General features: G+C 53.3%; 1 protein-coding gene across 1 annotated transcript; it reads right to left on the bottom strand.

Moving 5' to 3' along the window:
- Positions 1–235: 235 nt before the first annotated feature.
- Positions 236–16,684, bottom strand: CHRM4 (cholinergic receptor muscarinic 4). Its single transcript, XM_027719572.2, has 3 exons — positions 16,560–16,684; positions 3,791–3,832; positions 236–3,235 (listed from the first exon to the last, which is right to left on the bottom strand). Exons 1-3 carry the CDS (start codon positions 16,615–16,617, stop codon positions 1,758–1,760), a joined length of 1,578 nt encoding a protein of 525 aa, XP_027575373.1. The 5' UTR covers positions 16,618–16,684; the 3' UTR covers positions 236–1,757.
- Between the last annotated feature and the right edge of the window lie 221 nt (positions 16,685–16,905).

Here is a 16,905-nt window from a genome sequence, read left to right as displayed (position 1 = left end):
AGTTACTGTGCAACTGGCAGTGGTTGCCTGGGTGCCACACGAGCATGGTCCTGGAGAAAACACATGGGTCAGACCTCACAGCCTCTTCTCAGCAGTGCTTCAGGCTGCCCCACCTTAACCTCGACAGAAGGGATAGAGCTGCCACCCACACTGCAGGAAATGTCACCGGTAGTTGACACTGGGAAGTTGGGAAGGAGCACCCAGGTGATGACTCATTTACTCCTCACACTGTAGCTGTTGTTTTCTGATTCAAGGTCTTTATTTGTCTTGGGATGGGATGGGTTGGGCCACAGTTGTAACCATTTGAATATACCCAGAAGCCCACCAGGCATTTTGGGCACACCTGTGTGAATTATCCTAAAGGCAGTGGTGGAGGGGTTTCCATCCGGGTTGGGGCAGCCTTTCTCCAGGTTACACAGCATCATCCTGGTGTGAGGATGGGAAAGAAATATGGAATCAAAATTTGCCAGTGCTAGAGTGGCCCTGTCCCATTCCTTGTCTACACCTGGCTGTGTCCACCAATGCTTCCAGAAACCTGGCTTTGGAAGAAGCTGAGCAGCAGTCCTGGGATGGCCTGGGTTTGCACACACAGCGGGGCTGGGCGGAGGCTGGGACGCTGGCTGAAGCCCGCATGCTGAGGGCTCTGCCACAACACCCACGACAGCATTACATCCATTTACAAAGCTCAGCAACTGGCTCCTTCAGCCTCCCTGGAGCATCCTGCTGCATCCGGGGCAGGAGAGGGCCTCTCCAGCCTCCAGAGCCATGCACCAGGCCTCCCACACCCACCATGGGGAGACTGGGGACCTGCTCATGGTCCAGATGAAACACAAGGCAACTCGGCCACATGGTAAACTCTCTTCCCACTTGCCTCCAAGGCCCCCAGGTCCCACCTGTCCCACCCAAGGACAGTTAATTTCACAGTCACTGCCGCCCACTTCTCAGGGGCCACGTTCCCCAGGCTGTGGAGCTAACTCCTGCACCACACCACTGCTTTCTTTGCAGTTTTAGTTTCCATCACCACAGGAGGTGACTGGACTTCACACTCCTCATCCAGGAGTGAGATACTTGGCTTGTTTGTCCAGGCATTTGCTGGCTGAGGACAGAAAGGGCATGAAGAGGACAGTGGAGCCAAAGTCCAGGGAAAAATTCTACCCTGGGTCCCTGCATGAGGATGCCCGATGGCACTCTGAGGAGAAAGGAAGGAGTTTGCCACATGTTAGGGTGCAATCTTGCCTGCCTTGGGAGGGGGCCTGGCTGAGCCAGTAGGGCTCCCCATTAGCATGTCTGAGCTAGCCTGGTACAAGATGTCTTGGCCCTGGTTTCTTTTCATTTCTTGGGTAATAAACATTTTAAAAGCCCATTGAAAGCATCCAGCATTAGCCCATCTGCATGCAGACAAGCTCTGATGCCCTGGAGACAGTCAGCCAGGGGAGAAGTTGCATCCAGTCTTAGGAGAAACACTGATGCCATTTGGCCAATCTCAAGAGTATGGAGCTGGGGAGGGCTCCTGGTGACCACATCTCCTCCTCTTGCCTCTGGCTTTCCTGCTGGCTCCCCAGGCTAGTCCCCAGGCCCTGGAAGGACTTGCAGCTCAGAGGTGCCTTGGATCTTTGTCAGCATTAGATGAAGGGCATCATCTGCAATCACTGCACAGTCTGCACCGTTGTGAGTGGGGAGCAGAGGAACCCCTGCTGGCAAAGGAGGCAAAGGGAAGGGCTTCCATAATGTTACTGAAGTGGTCCCTGAGTGCCAGTTTATCTGGCTGTGCCAATGTTCCTGTACTGGCACATGAGAAGGTGCTTGAAGGTTTTCTTGAAAGTGGCGTTGCAGAGGGCATAGCAGGCTGGGTTGATGGTGCTGTTGACATAGCAGAGCCAGTAGCCAATGTACCACACTGTTTCAGGTACACAGGTCTCACAGAAGGTGTTAATGAGGACCATCACGTTGTATGGAGTCCATGTGAGTATGAAGGCTAGCAGGATAGCAAATATGGTGCGGGTGACTTTCTTCTCTCGGGCTGCCATCTGGCGCTTTTTCCGTACTTGGCTTCTGGCAATGCTAGCAAACTTCCTGGCAACATTGGCTGGGCGGCTGTTGGCCAGGGAGTTGTGGTTAGAGGCTCCAGCCTTAGCTGGGACGATCTCAATGGCGGTAACACATTCACTCCCAGTCTGCTTGGTGACAATCTTAATCTTGGACCACTTGGAAGTTGGGTTCACCCGTGGGTGGGATGGGCTCTGTCCTTGTCCCACTGGCAAGATTTCTGCTGTAGGCTTGTCTTTTGTGGTCTGGGTCATACTGACAGTGCTGGACTCATTAGATGTCTCCTTCTCTTCCTGATGGCCAGTGGCCTCTGTCTGTGCTGATGGCTGGTCATCCACTTTCCCATTCCTCACCTCCTCCTTCACCTCCACAGCCCTCTTGGGAGAGTTATTATTGTTCTGTTTGACCAGGGGGCCCTTGAGGAACCTGAGGGACTTGGCTTTCCTCTCTTTCCTGCTTTCAGGCTTATGTCTCCTCACCCTGCTTCTGCTGGCCAGGGAGATGTGGATGTACAGCACTGTCATGATGACTACGGGAAGGTAGAAAGCAGCAATGGCCGTGCCAAAGGTCACTGCTGGGTTGGAGAGGAACTGGATGTAGCATTCCCTCTCAGGGACTGTCCTCTTGCCCACAATGAACTGCCAGAACAAGATGGCAGGGGCCCAGAGAACGAAGGACAATATCCATGCGGCTGCAATCATCAGCCCTGCCATCTTGGTGGTCCTCCTGGCAGGGTACGTCAGGGGCTTGGTGACACAGAAGTACCGGTCAAAGCTGATGATGAGCAGGTTCATGACAGAGGCATTGCTCACCACATAGTCCAGAGCCAGCCACAGGTCACACACCACAGCCCCCAGCGGCCAGTAGCCTTTGATGATGTAGACAGTGTAGAGGTTCATGGAGAAGACCCCGATGATAAGGTCTGCGCAGGCCAGGCTGAAGAGGAAGTAGTTGTTGACGGTCTGGAGCTGTCGGTTCACCTTGATGGAGAGCATCACCAGGATGTTCCCCACCACGGTGACAAGGCTGAGCGAGCCAGTGACTGTGGCAATGAAAACCAGTTCCACTGTCTTGTAGTTGGTGGGAGGCTGGATGGCCACCTCGGAGTGGTTGCCCAGGGTGAAGTTGTCATAGGTCAGGTTGGCCATCTTTGCCTGCCAGGGCTGAGCAGAAAGGTTGTGCATGGAGTCTGCAAGGGGAATGGGGAAAGAAAGGGAGAATATCAGACTTGCCGGCCTGTGCTGGCAGCATTTGCTGCCTTCTCAATTTCCCAGGCCATCATTGCTCTTGGCTAGTGCTCAAAAATCTCATGGCATTCCTGGTCTTTCTCTGCCACTACAGCCTTCCCCCAGAAGTTCTCTGGAGGCAGTTTTTGTGTCCCTTTTTTAGCAGTAGAGGAGGCACAGAGGCTGCAGAGAGAGAAGCAGGGTCATGTCTAGGGACAGCCCTTTGGCCAGGGTGAGATGGTCCTTTTTTGCAGGGCCAGAAACTGCATCCTGGCAGGAGCACAGACCTCATGTGCCCCGGAGAGGCACACAGAGACCAAAGGTCTTCTGGGGGAACGGGGCTGCAGAGCCCAGCAGTGATGCACACACAGCACTCGCTGCTAGAACAGCATGGCATGGAGCCAGTGCCCTGCCTCAGAGATGAGAGTGGGTTTATGGTATGCCTCAGGCATGTCCTGCTGAGCTCCCCAAGAGGGGGGTTAATCCACAAAACCTGTGCCATGGCCCGCTCAGCTCACCTGTGTCTCTGGCAGCAAACAGTTCCTTCTGGAAGATGAAATCTGTGACAAGGAAAACAGCAAGTTACACTACAGCTTCAGACCCAAGGAGTTTGTGTGACTCCCACAACATCTTACTGGGGGCACCAACCTGTCCAATAGGTTGACTGCTTGGATGCAGATGGCTGAAAAGCCAAGGCTGAAAATGGGTAATTTGGCTTGGCCTGGTTCACAGCACAGCCCTAGCAGGCGCAGGAGAGGGAGGGAGCTGCATGAGTGCCGTCAGTCAGTGACACTGGTAAGTGATGGCCCCTTACCCCAGTCCCATATCACGCTGCAACTGCTGCCACCCCAGCCGTGGAGATGTACAGGGTGAAGTCAGACACCTCAGCATGAAATTATTTATGAAAGGTGATGAGAATTATGGACAGAAAGACTGCCTTCATCCAAAACAAGATGCCTGTGGTTAACTCCCCAAGGTAGGAGTAGAATGGACCTTAAAAAAAAAAATCAGTAGACCAAAATTGCTGTGTTGGGACGAAGGGGAATTTCCTGGAAGGCGAAGGAAAAGCAAAGGTGCTGAGGGAGATGGACTAGACAGAAGAGCTTCCCACTGGACCTGCCTCTCCTGCACCACACAGACCCCCAAAACATGCTGGGCCTTCAGCAGCTTTACCCTGGGTGCTGGGGTCATCCCAACCCCACCAGCCCATCAAGAGCAGCCTCTCCAGCAGCTTTGCCTGGTGCCCAGGGCAGTGGTCCTGCCAGGCAGCCCATCCAGCCCCATGGGTGCTGCTGCCAGGAACCCAGTGGAAACCAGTGAGCAAGTGGGTGTCCACACAGTGGGACACTGTGCCCTTGACACAGCATGTCTCTACAAGCTGGTGTGGGTGCTGGCTCCCAATGCCTGGGACTCCTGAAGTTGATTTTGCTAAGTGTATAAACATGCCATTAACATGCGCCTCTTCCAAACGGGGTCTGGCAGGCTTTGGGATCAGTTCATCTATTTAAAGTATTTTAAAATAAATGCCCTTGTCTTTCATTTGTGGTGAGGGTAGAAGATTTCTACCATCAGCAAACAGCCAAGGTTTTAATATAACCACTTTCTAAAGAGATGCAGGTATAATTAAATGGAAACATGGCTGCTGAGATGCTAAAGCCAGGCACCAATGTAGCCATTGGGCAGCTTCTGCATTAGCAAGGCTACAGCCACGATAGCAGTGGAGCTTTTCTTCCAGGTGCAGGGGAAAGAAGTGGGTGACGGACAAAGAAATACCTCTCTACCATTACCTTCTGAGCCTGTTACACGTGGTCCATGAAGACGAAATGCTTTGAAAAAAAAGCAGTACCCTTTGGTATATGCTAAATTCTAGATACCAACGGGGGAGGAAGCCTAGTGGCATTGCCCAGCTTTACACCCAGCTCCAAGTGCAAGGAATGCATCAAGGGAGAGGGAGAGAGGTTTCTGCTGCCATCCTTCCTGGGCACCCAGCCAGGGATGTCAGAAGAGGTGATAAGTATATAAAATGGCTTAGAAATATATAATCATGGCAGTTTGGGGGTTGATTTCAATACAATTGAAATGAGTTTTAATTTCTTCACTTTGGTGAGATGGGGAGATTTAACTGTCATTCTTGTAACAGCTAATCAAACCGATCAGACAACCTAGCAATCACGCAGACATCTACCCCAGCTCTTCCAAGAAGAATCTGAAAATCTTGAAAAGAAACCTTTCCATTGTCTCTGCTAAAATGAGGGTTTCACTTTTCTCACTTTTGTTCATGAACCAGCCTCCTCTTCTAAGTGCATCTAATTAATTATCGGCCTTGACAGGTGCTTGTGTTCTCAGTTGCCCAAAGTAAGAAAAGTCCATCTCAACCCACTCTACAAAACTGTTTATACAGGTCACGAGACAAGCAGGAAAGGCTGATGCAGACCCACACACGTGCGTTTGGATGCCACCCAGAGGTCATGCTGCAAAATGATGTGTGATGAGGCAGAGGCAACTGCAGCCTCAGGGTGGAGGGCTTACATGGGCATTTTGAAAATGAACCTTCACCGAATAGCAAAAATAAAGCAATCACCTGTGTGAGGGAAGGAGGGGGAGTGAAAATGCTTAAAGGTGTGAGGATACATACAGCACAGACATACAGCAACACATACAAGTTGAAGATGTGTACACCACTCACCTCGCCTCAGATGCCCTGGCTATTCTTTGCCATGCCCCAGCTCACTGGGCATCCCTTTTTTCCCCCGTTTTCTGCTCTCTTCATCCAGCTATGTCACTCTTCTGTCTGCTACTCCCTCTCTGAACTCACTGGGACAGCTCTGCACTGCCTTTGCCTTCCTGAGCAGGGCAGGCAGCTCAGTCCAGAGCTGGGAGTAGGCCAAGGATGTTACAAATTTGTTAGGGCTCAGAGCAGTTGACCAAGCCATGCATCACACTTACATAGGCACTGGGGATAGATCCTACCATTTGCCTTTGACATGGAGAGTATCCATGTTGGGTGGGTAGGGCCTGGGTAGGGACACAGCCCTCAAGGCAATCACGGATCTGTCTGCGTCCGCATGATGTATCTGCGGATGGAGGGAGCACACAAGAGAGCTGTGGTGCTGCGACAAACTCACCAGTGTGACTGCATCTCCATCCTCATGCCAGCCACATCATTGCTCCCAATTCTGTGAAGCCCCCAGACACCAAGGAATCTCTCCAGGTGTGGGGTCTCCCCGCTAAATGTCTCCCGTATGTACCTCGGTGTCCAGCTCTCGCTGCCTGTGCCTCCAGGAGCACATTTCTTCTCTCCCTCCCCTCATACCCCCCCCATCACCCTCCTTGTCTCCATCCTCTTTTGCCTCCCACCTTCATGATGACACCGCAGACAGGGAGGAGACTTAGCCTTTGCAAAGCTCAGAGATCACTTCAGAAGGGCTCCTGGGGCTGAGGCCCCTATCTGTGACACCAATTGGCTTTTCAGCCTGCGCATGTTATCCTATGTCTGCAGTGCTCAGTGGGTGCTCTGCCACACTTGCTTGCACCAGCCAGCTACAGCAAAATTTCTCAGACTTTTGGCAATGATCTATGGTTGGTTTTCTCCTCTCCACCAAAGCCATTAGGAGTCTCCAACTCTTCACCAAGAGCATCTTTTGGGCTAAGGGTTTCTGTGGCTGCTGCAGTGCTCAGCAATTGCGTCATCAAGATAGTGAAACACCTTTCCCTTCCCACACATCATCTTGCATGTTATGGATGAAGACATTAAGGCACAGGTAGTCACAGATCCAAGCAGAGAAGGTTGTAATTTGGATGGGGTCCAACTATTTTGGGCAGCGCTTGGCACAGCAGTGTCCCCATTGCTGCCTGAAATTGTGGGTGCCACCACTGTTGGGTGAGGAGACAGCTCCAGAACAAGAGAGCAAAGCCAGTGCTGCCCACCCCTCCTCAGTCACAGGGTGACATCCAATGGCACAGCAGAAAACTCCGGCTATTTCCTTGCTGCACACCTTATATGCAACTCCAGCAAGCCTTCCCAGACTCTCAGCTCCTGAAAACTGCCTTATAGCCTGTTGCCAGGTAGAAAAGGCAAAAGCCCTGTCATGGACTGCTGATGATCCTCCTGTACCCAAAAAGTATGAATTAGCTAGAAGCTGGTGCTCCATTAGGTGCAGTTAGTGACTGAGAATCTGCTGAGCACTCAACTTGTGTGGGATGGAGGGTTTAACTCCCTCCTGCCTCCACTGCTCCCTGTGTGGAAGGAGTTGGTCACCGTCCCCACCAGCACAGCAAAGACAATTGGACAGGCTGGTATTTACACACACCCATGTGATGGTGGCACCTCAAATTATGGGATGAGCTCCTGAACCAAGCAGCCCTACCGTCCCAGTGTTCTCTGCTTCTCCTCCCTGTGCTGCACAGCCTCCCTCTGCCCCTCCACAGCCTGTGTCCCTCATGTCACCACCAACCATGCCCCTTCCTGTTTTGACACTGCCTCCATCCCAGTCTCAGTTTCAGCGCTGGGGGAAGTGAGTGTGTGTGTGGGGGGGGTAGAGTCACATCTGATCCACATGCAGCTTGAAGCAAGATCTCTGGGAATGATCAGGGCTGTGCACACACCCAGTGTGCTCTGCAAGCATCCCCACCATAAAACAAGCCCCACACTCATACACCAGCCTGGGGAGGAAGATATTTAGAGGAAGGAGAGGAATTAGAGGAACCCTTACTTTAAGAGCCGCTTATGAGTGTGAGCTGCTCCCAGAGGAGATGGGCCTTTGATCTGCATTGGTTTGGAGCAACAGCAAAACTGAAGAGACCTCGAGCCCAGGGACAGGATGGGGTAGCTGTGGCTGCCAGATCCTGGTTGGTTGGATCCTGTGGGGCTCTTGGTGCTACCTGTCTCCAGGAGGAAGGGAAGCTGACCCCCTCCACTGCAGGCACATCCCAGGAGAAGGCACACATCACCCCCTGCTCTGGCTGGATGCAGAAGGTTGGGCCAGTGCACATCACCTTTGGTGTCACAGTTGGAAAGAGCCTGGCCAGCCCCACGGCGGCCCCCTGCTTGTCTTTGCCTTCCTAAAAGTGCCGAGAGGGTGAAAATCTTTATGGGATTAGTCCTGTCATGTCAAACTGCTGATGTGATGTGGGTCTGGGCAGTTAGTTCAGCCATCACCACACGGAGGAGAGGAGAGAGAAAAAGGAGGGAATAGAAGATGTTGAACATTTATGGCTCATGCCCATAAAGGGAAGAGATACTCAGGGAAGGGTGACAGTTTGTGGTGCTAATTGCATTATCTAATAGCTGTTAATTAGCTCCTGAATCATGGCACCAGTTTAGAGCTAGTGAAGGATTGTTCTGGTTGACAGATTCACACCCCTCAGAGTGTGAAAACAGAGTTCCTGTTAACTGTGTATTGTAGAAATACAATACACAGGAGAGGACCAAGCTGGAGGCCCTGTGCCTGGCAGGGGGAGGGTTGTTGTCAGGCTCCTTCCGTGCCTCTGCATAGGGAATGAGGAAAACAATAAACAACTGGAAAAACAGAAAGGAGATGAGAGATGAGGGTCCAAATGTCGTGTTAAAATGGCAGGGCTCACCCTGCCCTCCTGGTTCCAGCTGGTGGCTGTGCTTTCACTCCTCTGGCACATCAAGGTTTGATGGACCCCTGAAGTCCTTATCCTGCTCCAAGGGAGATCTGAGCCATCATGGCACAGGAATAGTTTCTTGTCAGTAGCATATGGGGTGCTTCTAGGCATTTTATTTTTCCACTGAATAATTTATTCCTCTTTCTTCCTCTGCTATTCAACTGGTTCTCATGAGGTAAAGCAAATTCCTCCATCCCTACATGTTGAGAGTCTCTGATAGCTTTTCCTGGAGCCACTGGAAAAGCAGTGAGCAGAGTGCCACAGGAGTGGCCAGCTTTTGGAGGGAGGTGAGAGGGCCAGAGAACCCCCTGTTCTTGACATGTGTTTGTACATCAGGTTTTGAAAATTCACTGTGTCTGGGGCCAGAAGGGAGTGTTGAAGTTTTGTATCTCACCACCTGCCCCAAGCAAGTCAGGAGCTCCCCTGCCTTCACTGCTGCTTGTAACTATGTGGCTATTGCTGCGTTTCAGAGTAAAACAGGCACTGCATCCAAGGTGGCATGCACTTGGTTGTGAGAAGCACTTGCAGGTCAGAGGCTTACGAGCTGCTCATATAGGTAGTGCCCAGCCCATCAGGCTCACCAGCATCCTACAGCTGACAGAGCTGCAACCCCTGCCCAAACTGGCCCCCCGGTCTTGTCTGTATCCTTAATATGCCCTGTGTCATACACAGCTTGTAAGAGGCCACGCTAGCATTACCAGACAAGAAGCGAGCTGGTGAAAAAGTGTTTTTAAGAAAGTGATTGAAAGACACTCCTATAAATAGCACACCAGCACACTGGTCACTCTGACAATTAATTAACCGTCTGTCATCCAATTATTAGGCCAAATAAATAACCTATCAGTGGAATGCTATCAGCAAGTGTGCACGGCAAATGCCATGCAAGCCAAAGTCCAGCCTTACCCGGCAGTGCCCAGCCTGCAGCTCCCTGGCACCAGCAGCTCTCCCAGCAGGTCCCACGCCTGCGCTGGCTCCGATGGGTAACATCATGGAGGGAGAAGGCTCACCATGGCGGCATCCCACAGTGGGGCAGAGGGAGACACAGTGCCCTCTCTCCGAGTGCCCTCTTGACTGCCCCAGGGCTGCAGCTCCCAGCCGGTGGCAGACCTCAGCCCATGCTGCTGAGCCAGGAAGGTGCTGGGTTTCCAGCTGAACCTGGGCTGGAGCCACACTTCCCCCCTCCCATCCACTGCATTAATGCTCTCTGCCTCAGAGAGATGCTCACGTTCTTTTATATGCCTGGGCTGAATCTTTAACAGAACCCAGCTGTTTCAAGGCAGTGCAACAGAAATAACCCTGCTGCAGCTACAGGTCCCGCTGCCGGGAAGGGCTTTGGGATCAGCCAGCAGAGGGGAAGGAGGGAGAGAGGGAGGATTACAGCAACAAGTGACTACTTGGATTAGCTGGGCTCTCCCCAGGGAGAGGTTAGTGGCTGGGATCAGATGCCTGTAGGAGAGACAGTGGTGGAGGAGAGACTGGGGATTAGAGGTCCAGGAGTTGCAAGCTCCCAAGTCTGTTTGCTTAGAAAAGCGGTTCCCACTGCCCCAGGGACAGGCTTTGCCTGAGGAAACCAAGGGGGAAGGACTCAGCCCCTCTTTGGGGAAGCCCCCTCACCCTGCTACTGCCCCACACAGCCATGGTTGCCCACACCAAGTCCCCACCACCCACATGGGGAATCAGCCCCTTCAGCCCCATCCCAGGAGCCAGTGCTGGTGCTGAATAAGGCAGGGGTTGGCCCCTATGCAGAGGCCTGGAGCACCCTGTACTCGCCCTCTTTGTCCTCACAGGGTCCCCATAAGCCATAGGGTGGGGATGCAGCTCAAACAGTCAGGGATGCAGTGTTGCTCTGGCAGAGCATCGGTGTCAGTAGGGCAGGGACAACATGTTTCTTTATAACTCTTCCCAGAGCTGAGGTACCATAGGGCACCTCATCTGAAATTTTAAACACCTGACAATGGAAATGAGAGCCCCCTACTCCATGGAGTAGGGTGAGGTTCTGTGGGGCTTTGACAGGATGAATGAACCAGCTGAGCAATGGGTGAGAGAAAAGAGATCTGATGCCCTAAGCCAAGCACAGAAAATTGGGCAAGGGCAAGGACCCTACTGGATGGATGTGTATGTGAGAGAGGAGAGCTCTAGTCCTGGGGACAGATAGCATGTGGGAATCTTTGAGGTGCTAATGAAAAAGGAATCAATATATGAGACCTCACTTGGCCACAAGACCTGCTAGATGGTTTGGAGTTGGAGGTGATGCCTGAGTGAAGGTACAGACTGAGGGAGAGGAGCTACAGCAGAAGGTGGTCAGGAAAGACTACAGCATGGAGAGTCAGAACGGGAAGTGTGGGGGCCAGGGGAGGAGGGCAGGTAGGAAATCCCCATCCATAGTGACAACAGAGGAGGGGAGGGATGGAGACGAAGGAAGTGGGAATAGTTTCAGACTGCCAGGGAAGGATTACATCTCTCCCCTGCAGAAAAGCCCTAAGAAAACCTGAGAAGGAGAGACCTTACACAGAGATATTGCCTGCAAACCTCTCACTGATGCCTTCCCCTGAGGCTCCTACCACCTCCTGGCTCAGCAGAGTTGTGCTGGGCTGGAAACCTTTGTGGGCTGCAGCTCTGGCTCAGTCTGGCTCTGCCTAGGAGTCACCTCTCTCATGGCAGGATGGTGGTCTCCGCCCTGTCATGGCCCCACACTAACGCTGCAGGCAGCACTTCTCAGCACTGGGCTGGGGTTTTAGCCATCTCATTGCCTCTGACTGCACATGGTAACAGAGAGCTTCATAAGTTGAGCATCACTTGTTGGGTGATCTGTGCTCTGCGAGCAGGGTAGAGACCACTGTGCTAAACGCTGCTTCTAAGTGCTGCAGAAAGATAGGCCCAAGGCCAGGCAACTCATGCCTGTTGTCAGACAAAGGCCGGTGCCAGAAGAGTTTCCTTGCTCTCCCCTCCTCTCTGCACACATGCATGCACTTTTTTGGCTTTAATTGGGACTGCACATGATGTAACTGCCAGCAGAGCAAGGATCTAAACTACCCTAGAGGCACTAGAGACGCTCCTTTCCATCTCAGTCATGCGAAGATCCCTCAAGGATCTTTATCCCTCCTCGGCAGAGCTAGCCTGACGCACTGCCTGGGACTTGGGAGCAAACATCAACATCGGGAGGGTCTGCAAGCGAGGGGGCAGCGAAGCCCGGCGCCATGCATGCCTCCAGAGAGCTGCCCTGTGACCTGGAGCGGATGTGAGGGCCCGGGACATCGTGTTTGCAGAGTGATGTTTTCAGACCTCAGCGTTGCACAACTGAAGCTCTGAGTTTCCCATAGACAAGTCAATTTAATTCTGCTTAAGGAACCTAAAGACATTAACCCATTAACTGGCCAACACAAACCAGCTTTGCCATGAACCTTAAATCTGCTGATGACATTTTGCCTCCAGACACTTCCAGCTGAGGTACCTGTGCCAGTCTCCAGCTACCTCCTCCGCCAAGGTGCAAGGTGGTATAAAATACATTAGATTTAATAGCAGATGTGGTACCAGAGGGGCTGCTTCTCTGCCTTGCTTTCTTGGTTAGAGGTGCACAGCCAGCCTTGACAGCTCAGTAACGTGGTGATAGCTCTGGACAAGCCTGCTGCGCATGAGGAGCTCCATGGTTTACACTGAGTCCTACCTTTAAAGGACAAATTTCCCAGCTGCTGCCCTTCTTTCATCAGCTGACCTGGGATGAAACTCCTCTTCGAGGCTCTTGAATAAAAGTAAACAGAGTTGTGGTTCCCCTTGTCCCTCTCCAGCTCTCTCTGAGTCATGGAAACAGCGCCTGGGGTGGGAGAGGTTCCTCTGCAGCTGCACATCTCAGCCTGCCTAACACTGGTGCAGGGGGGTGGGAAGGGAACAGACACTCGGGGATCTTTGCTGCTGCCTCGTGCACCAAGTGGGACTGGAGCTAACACTGCACAGGACATAAAGAAGTGATGGGAACAGGATCACAGTAAGGCAGAAGGGCCGGTGTCGCTCCCACAGCTCTGATTTGCAGGACCTCCAGCAATAATTTCGGGGATTGCCAGGGGGACAAGACTCTCTGTCTACAGCCATTGCATTTGCAGGCTTGGACAGGCTGGTGATGTCAATTTTCTCCGCAAACTTACATCATGCAAGGTACAAAGTGAGCCTTTGTTGGAGTTCCTCCTCTGTGCAGTGCAGCCTCAGGGCTAAAGGCATCTCTGGAGGGTCCCGGGAGCAGCCCTGGAGCAAAGGTGTGAGCAGCTGTGCCCAGCACGCAAGGGGTCAGGCTGGGGAGCATCTCCAGCAGTGCCTCATTTGCTCATGCTCACTGTGCCAGGGGACTCGGGGTCTGAACGCAGGTCAAATGATTGTCCTAGCACAGAGCCAAGTCCCAAGAGGACCAGTGCATTGATCCGCAGGCAAGGTGGGATGGCTGCCAACACACACAGACAGAGAGAGGGTTTCCAGGTGTCTCTAGCAAGGGAGACAGAGACTGGTCGGGTGTCTGCTCCTAAAACCCTGCTTCTAAGCATCAAGGGGGAGATCTGTAGATGAGACACCTTGCCCTGTGCTCCTGCACCAGCAAGATTCTAAAGTGGGGCAGCCTGCCCAGGGAACACTCGCCACAGATTCATTTCTCCAGGAAGTGCCTAACTCCTCCTTGAAGCTTCAGCAACTGAATTTGTCCGAATACAGGCCAAGGGTTCACCTCAGTACATTCAAAGGTCTGGATTCAGCAAGACTTTGCTGTGCCTAGAGGGTTAAAGGGGTGTTGTGGTGGGTAGTGCTCCCAGGGACAGTTAAGGTTGGCACACTCTTCCACTTGGCTATGAGCTAGATAATAGCCATCCATTAAGACCCTCACTGCCTGGCCTGCTGGGGCCCTGGGCAGTAAAACACGAGTCTTCCTAGAAACTGGTGTCTGTTTTCTGACTGGTCACCTGAATCCCTCAGATGAAGGATGGATTTGGCATGGCTCCAGTCACCATCTTGAAGAGGCTTCAACATTGCCTGAGTGTGGAGCCCCACCTCACCACTGACATCTGGCACATTTGTGGTGGGTGCTGGTGCTTGGGCAGGCTAAGGAGCAGGCAGCAGGGGATGCTGGGATAGGGTTGAAGAGTGGAGAGGAAGTAGATGGGAATGATCAGGTCCAATACTTCCACTTCTTTGCTGCGCCAGGCCCTACACTGTCGTGTCTCCCTGAAACACATCCTTTAAATATGCACTTTTAGAGCAGCCCAGAATGGATGCTGAAATGTAAAGCAAACCTCCTCTCTTGGCTTACTGGAGAGCAACAAGGGCGTAGACCTGTGTCAGACTGAGTGGCAATTGGCTCAAGGACAATGCCCGCCTCTTCAGAAGATGCCTGTCAAAGCCCTGATTTAGCGTGCCAAGGAGAAGGGGTCAGCTTGCATACATGAAACTCTTGTTGTGTATCCATGATGCGGAAAGAGGAGCTGTGTTTGTGCAGAAAGCAGCAACCCCTTGAATACAGCCTCCATTTCCCTCTCCTCTCACTATTGCTCTCCCCGCTGCCTTTGCAGAGCTCTGCTTGCAGAGCTGTGTCTGCCACCTCAGCCGTGCACTCACCAAACCAACTCTGTGGATGCTGCTGGCCAGGTCTCAGCAGGGCAGGCAGACAAGGGCTCCACGCAAAGGTGTGCTAGGGACTGTTCTGCATCAGCCACTCCTCCTGGTCTCACTATTTTTCTGCCCTGTTTTTGTCTTTTTTCTTTCTTTTTTTTCCTTTTTTTTTTTTTTTTTCCCCTAGGGAGATGTTTGTCATTTTTATTTAAAAAAGCAAAGAAACAAAACCCCAGCCATGACAAAACCTGACATCAACAAGATGCTCGTGGGGACAGTTAAAAGAGAAAAACCATGCTCCTTCTGCAAACTCAGAGTAATTGGATCACAGGATTAATTAATCATTTCAGTTCATTTCTCTTCTATGAAAGAAAACAGACTGACCCACTGAGACAGGTATGCCCCTCGTGTGAATAAACAAATCACTTTTACTGGTAGCCCTCCCCCTCCTTCTCCAGCCAGCTTTCCTCTGTACCCACTCACCAGGTTACTCCTGGGGCTGCCGCTACTCTGTCCAGCAGATCTGGAAACTTGCTGCTGGCTCTGAGCAAGGGCACATTGGCTTGGGTCCCACAGGAATTGGGGGCTACTGCACACACCTGCTCCCATCCCCACCTTCCCCATCCAGGGCTCTGACCACTGGCTACAAATCCAGCTGAAGGGTGAACCAGGAATAGGTCGCTGATTCTTAGGATCTCCACTGGATGCCCTGTTCTTTGGTGGGATGCCTCATGGGGGCCTAGTCCAGGCTGGAGCAGCAGCAGGTGCTCAGATCACAGAAGTCAGGGTGTTAGGAAACAGGAGGTGATGCCCAGCAGTAGTGACAGCAAAAAGCATCTTGCTGTCACCTGTGATTTCAACGTGAGCATTGTCACTGGTGATGTTTTACCAAAAGCCTGGCTCTAAGATCCTGATATTTGAGTATTTTGATAGGTACTGTCAGCATCAACAAGCCACCCAACTGCATTGGTACTAACCCTTCCAACCCCTCCGCTCATTCTGCAAGTTGTGACAGGAGAAGCCAGGCCGCTCTTGGAGGTCACTCGAGGCACTTGTGACAAAACATGGAGCCTCCAAATGCCCAGCTGGTCTCAACTGCCGCAGGGCACAAGGGAACTCTGCTCCTCCTTGCCATAGAAGTATCTATGGCAAGAACTGTTTTCTGATTTGAAGCTAATGTCATTATTTTGGGAAGAAAGAAGGGTGTGGCTGCCTGACCTATGTCCATGATGGACCAATGGAGAACAGAGTACCGCTCTGTCATTACCAGCAGGGAGGGTGCAGCAGGGCCAGAAAGGGCTAAAGGGAAGATAGGATCCACACTGGGTGAGAGAAGGGGCAAGATCTGCCCTGTTTGCAATGCCCAACCTGGCAAAGGGCTCTGTGGAGAGAGGGAAAACTTCTGCCTAGTCATGTCCTGGGAGGTGGCCACCACGGTCAGAGAGGTTTGTCCAGCATGGGGACAAAGTATCCAAAACATATGAGATTGTGTCCCTACTGCTCTTGTTGGAATAGTGAAGGAAGCAAAGAAAGCGTTCAGGTAGTTTCTCACCCAGAATATCTCCTTCCCAGAGAAGGTACCAGGGGGGCAAATAACCCCCCTCCTGGGTTTCCTGCTGGGGGGGTGACTGCCCCGGGCGCTGCAGGCTGCTCATATACTCGACTCAGGGTGCCGACAGGGCCGTTTTCTCGGTGACAAGAGGGACCTGAGGTTCCAACGACGACGCATCCCGGGAACGGTGTTGGTTTGGATGGGAGCAGGGAAGGGGGTGCCAGACATCGCGCCGGTGCCCTGTCAGGACCGCACGGCTCTACCCATCCCGGGGCAGCGAACCAATGTGGGGGTCCCGATCCACGGGGCAGCCCGGGGTTCCCGGAGGGACGCAGAGGGGTGGGAAAGTTGGCAGAGAGACACCTGTCCCCATTCCTAGGGCGACCAGGTGCCATATCCCCCCGGGATGCGCACCTCCCTCCCCATGCACCCTAAAGCCATGCTGACACCCCCGGCAGGGACTATCCGGGGGATGCCCTGCGCCCGCCCCGCGCACACGGAGCCCCCGAGCAGCGACTCACCGGGCAGCCCAGCCCAGGGCGCGCCGCCGCCCGCCGCCGAGCGGTTCTCAGCGGCCATGGTGCCGCGCCGAGCACGCTGCCGCGCCGCCGGGGGCTCCGGCTGGCATGGCCCGGCCAGCTCCCGGCTCCCTGCTCCCGGCTCCCGGTCCCGGCGGCGCCGCGCGCGGCGGAGGGGCGGGGAGAGGGGAGGGCCCGGCGCTGCCGGCTCGTCCCCGTCTCCCTCCCCCCGCCCCCGCCCGCCCCCTCTCCCAGATGTGTCGCCCCCAAATGTGCCGCCCCCAGATGTGCGCCCCCTTCGCCCACTCGCAGACCCACCGGGGCTGGGGAGGGGCGGGGGGGGGCATCG

This window comes from Pipra filicauda, unplaced genomic scaffold (assembly GCF_003945595.2).
Source record: "Pipra filicauda isolate LSUMZ 115617 unplaced genomic scaffold, ASM394559v2 scaffold133_size2016399_pilon, whole genome shotgun sequence".
Classification (NCBI taxonomy): Eukaryota; Metazoa; Chordata; class Aves; order Passeriformes; family Pipridae; genus Pipra; species Pipra filicauda.
The sequence above is the reverse complement of the archived record's forward strand: the minus strand, read 5'-3'. Positions and strand labels throughout refer to the sequence as shown.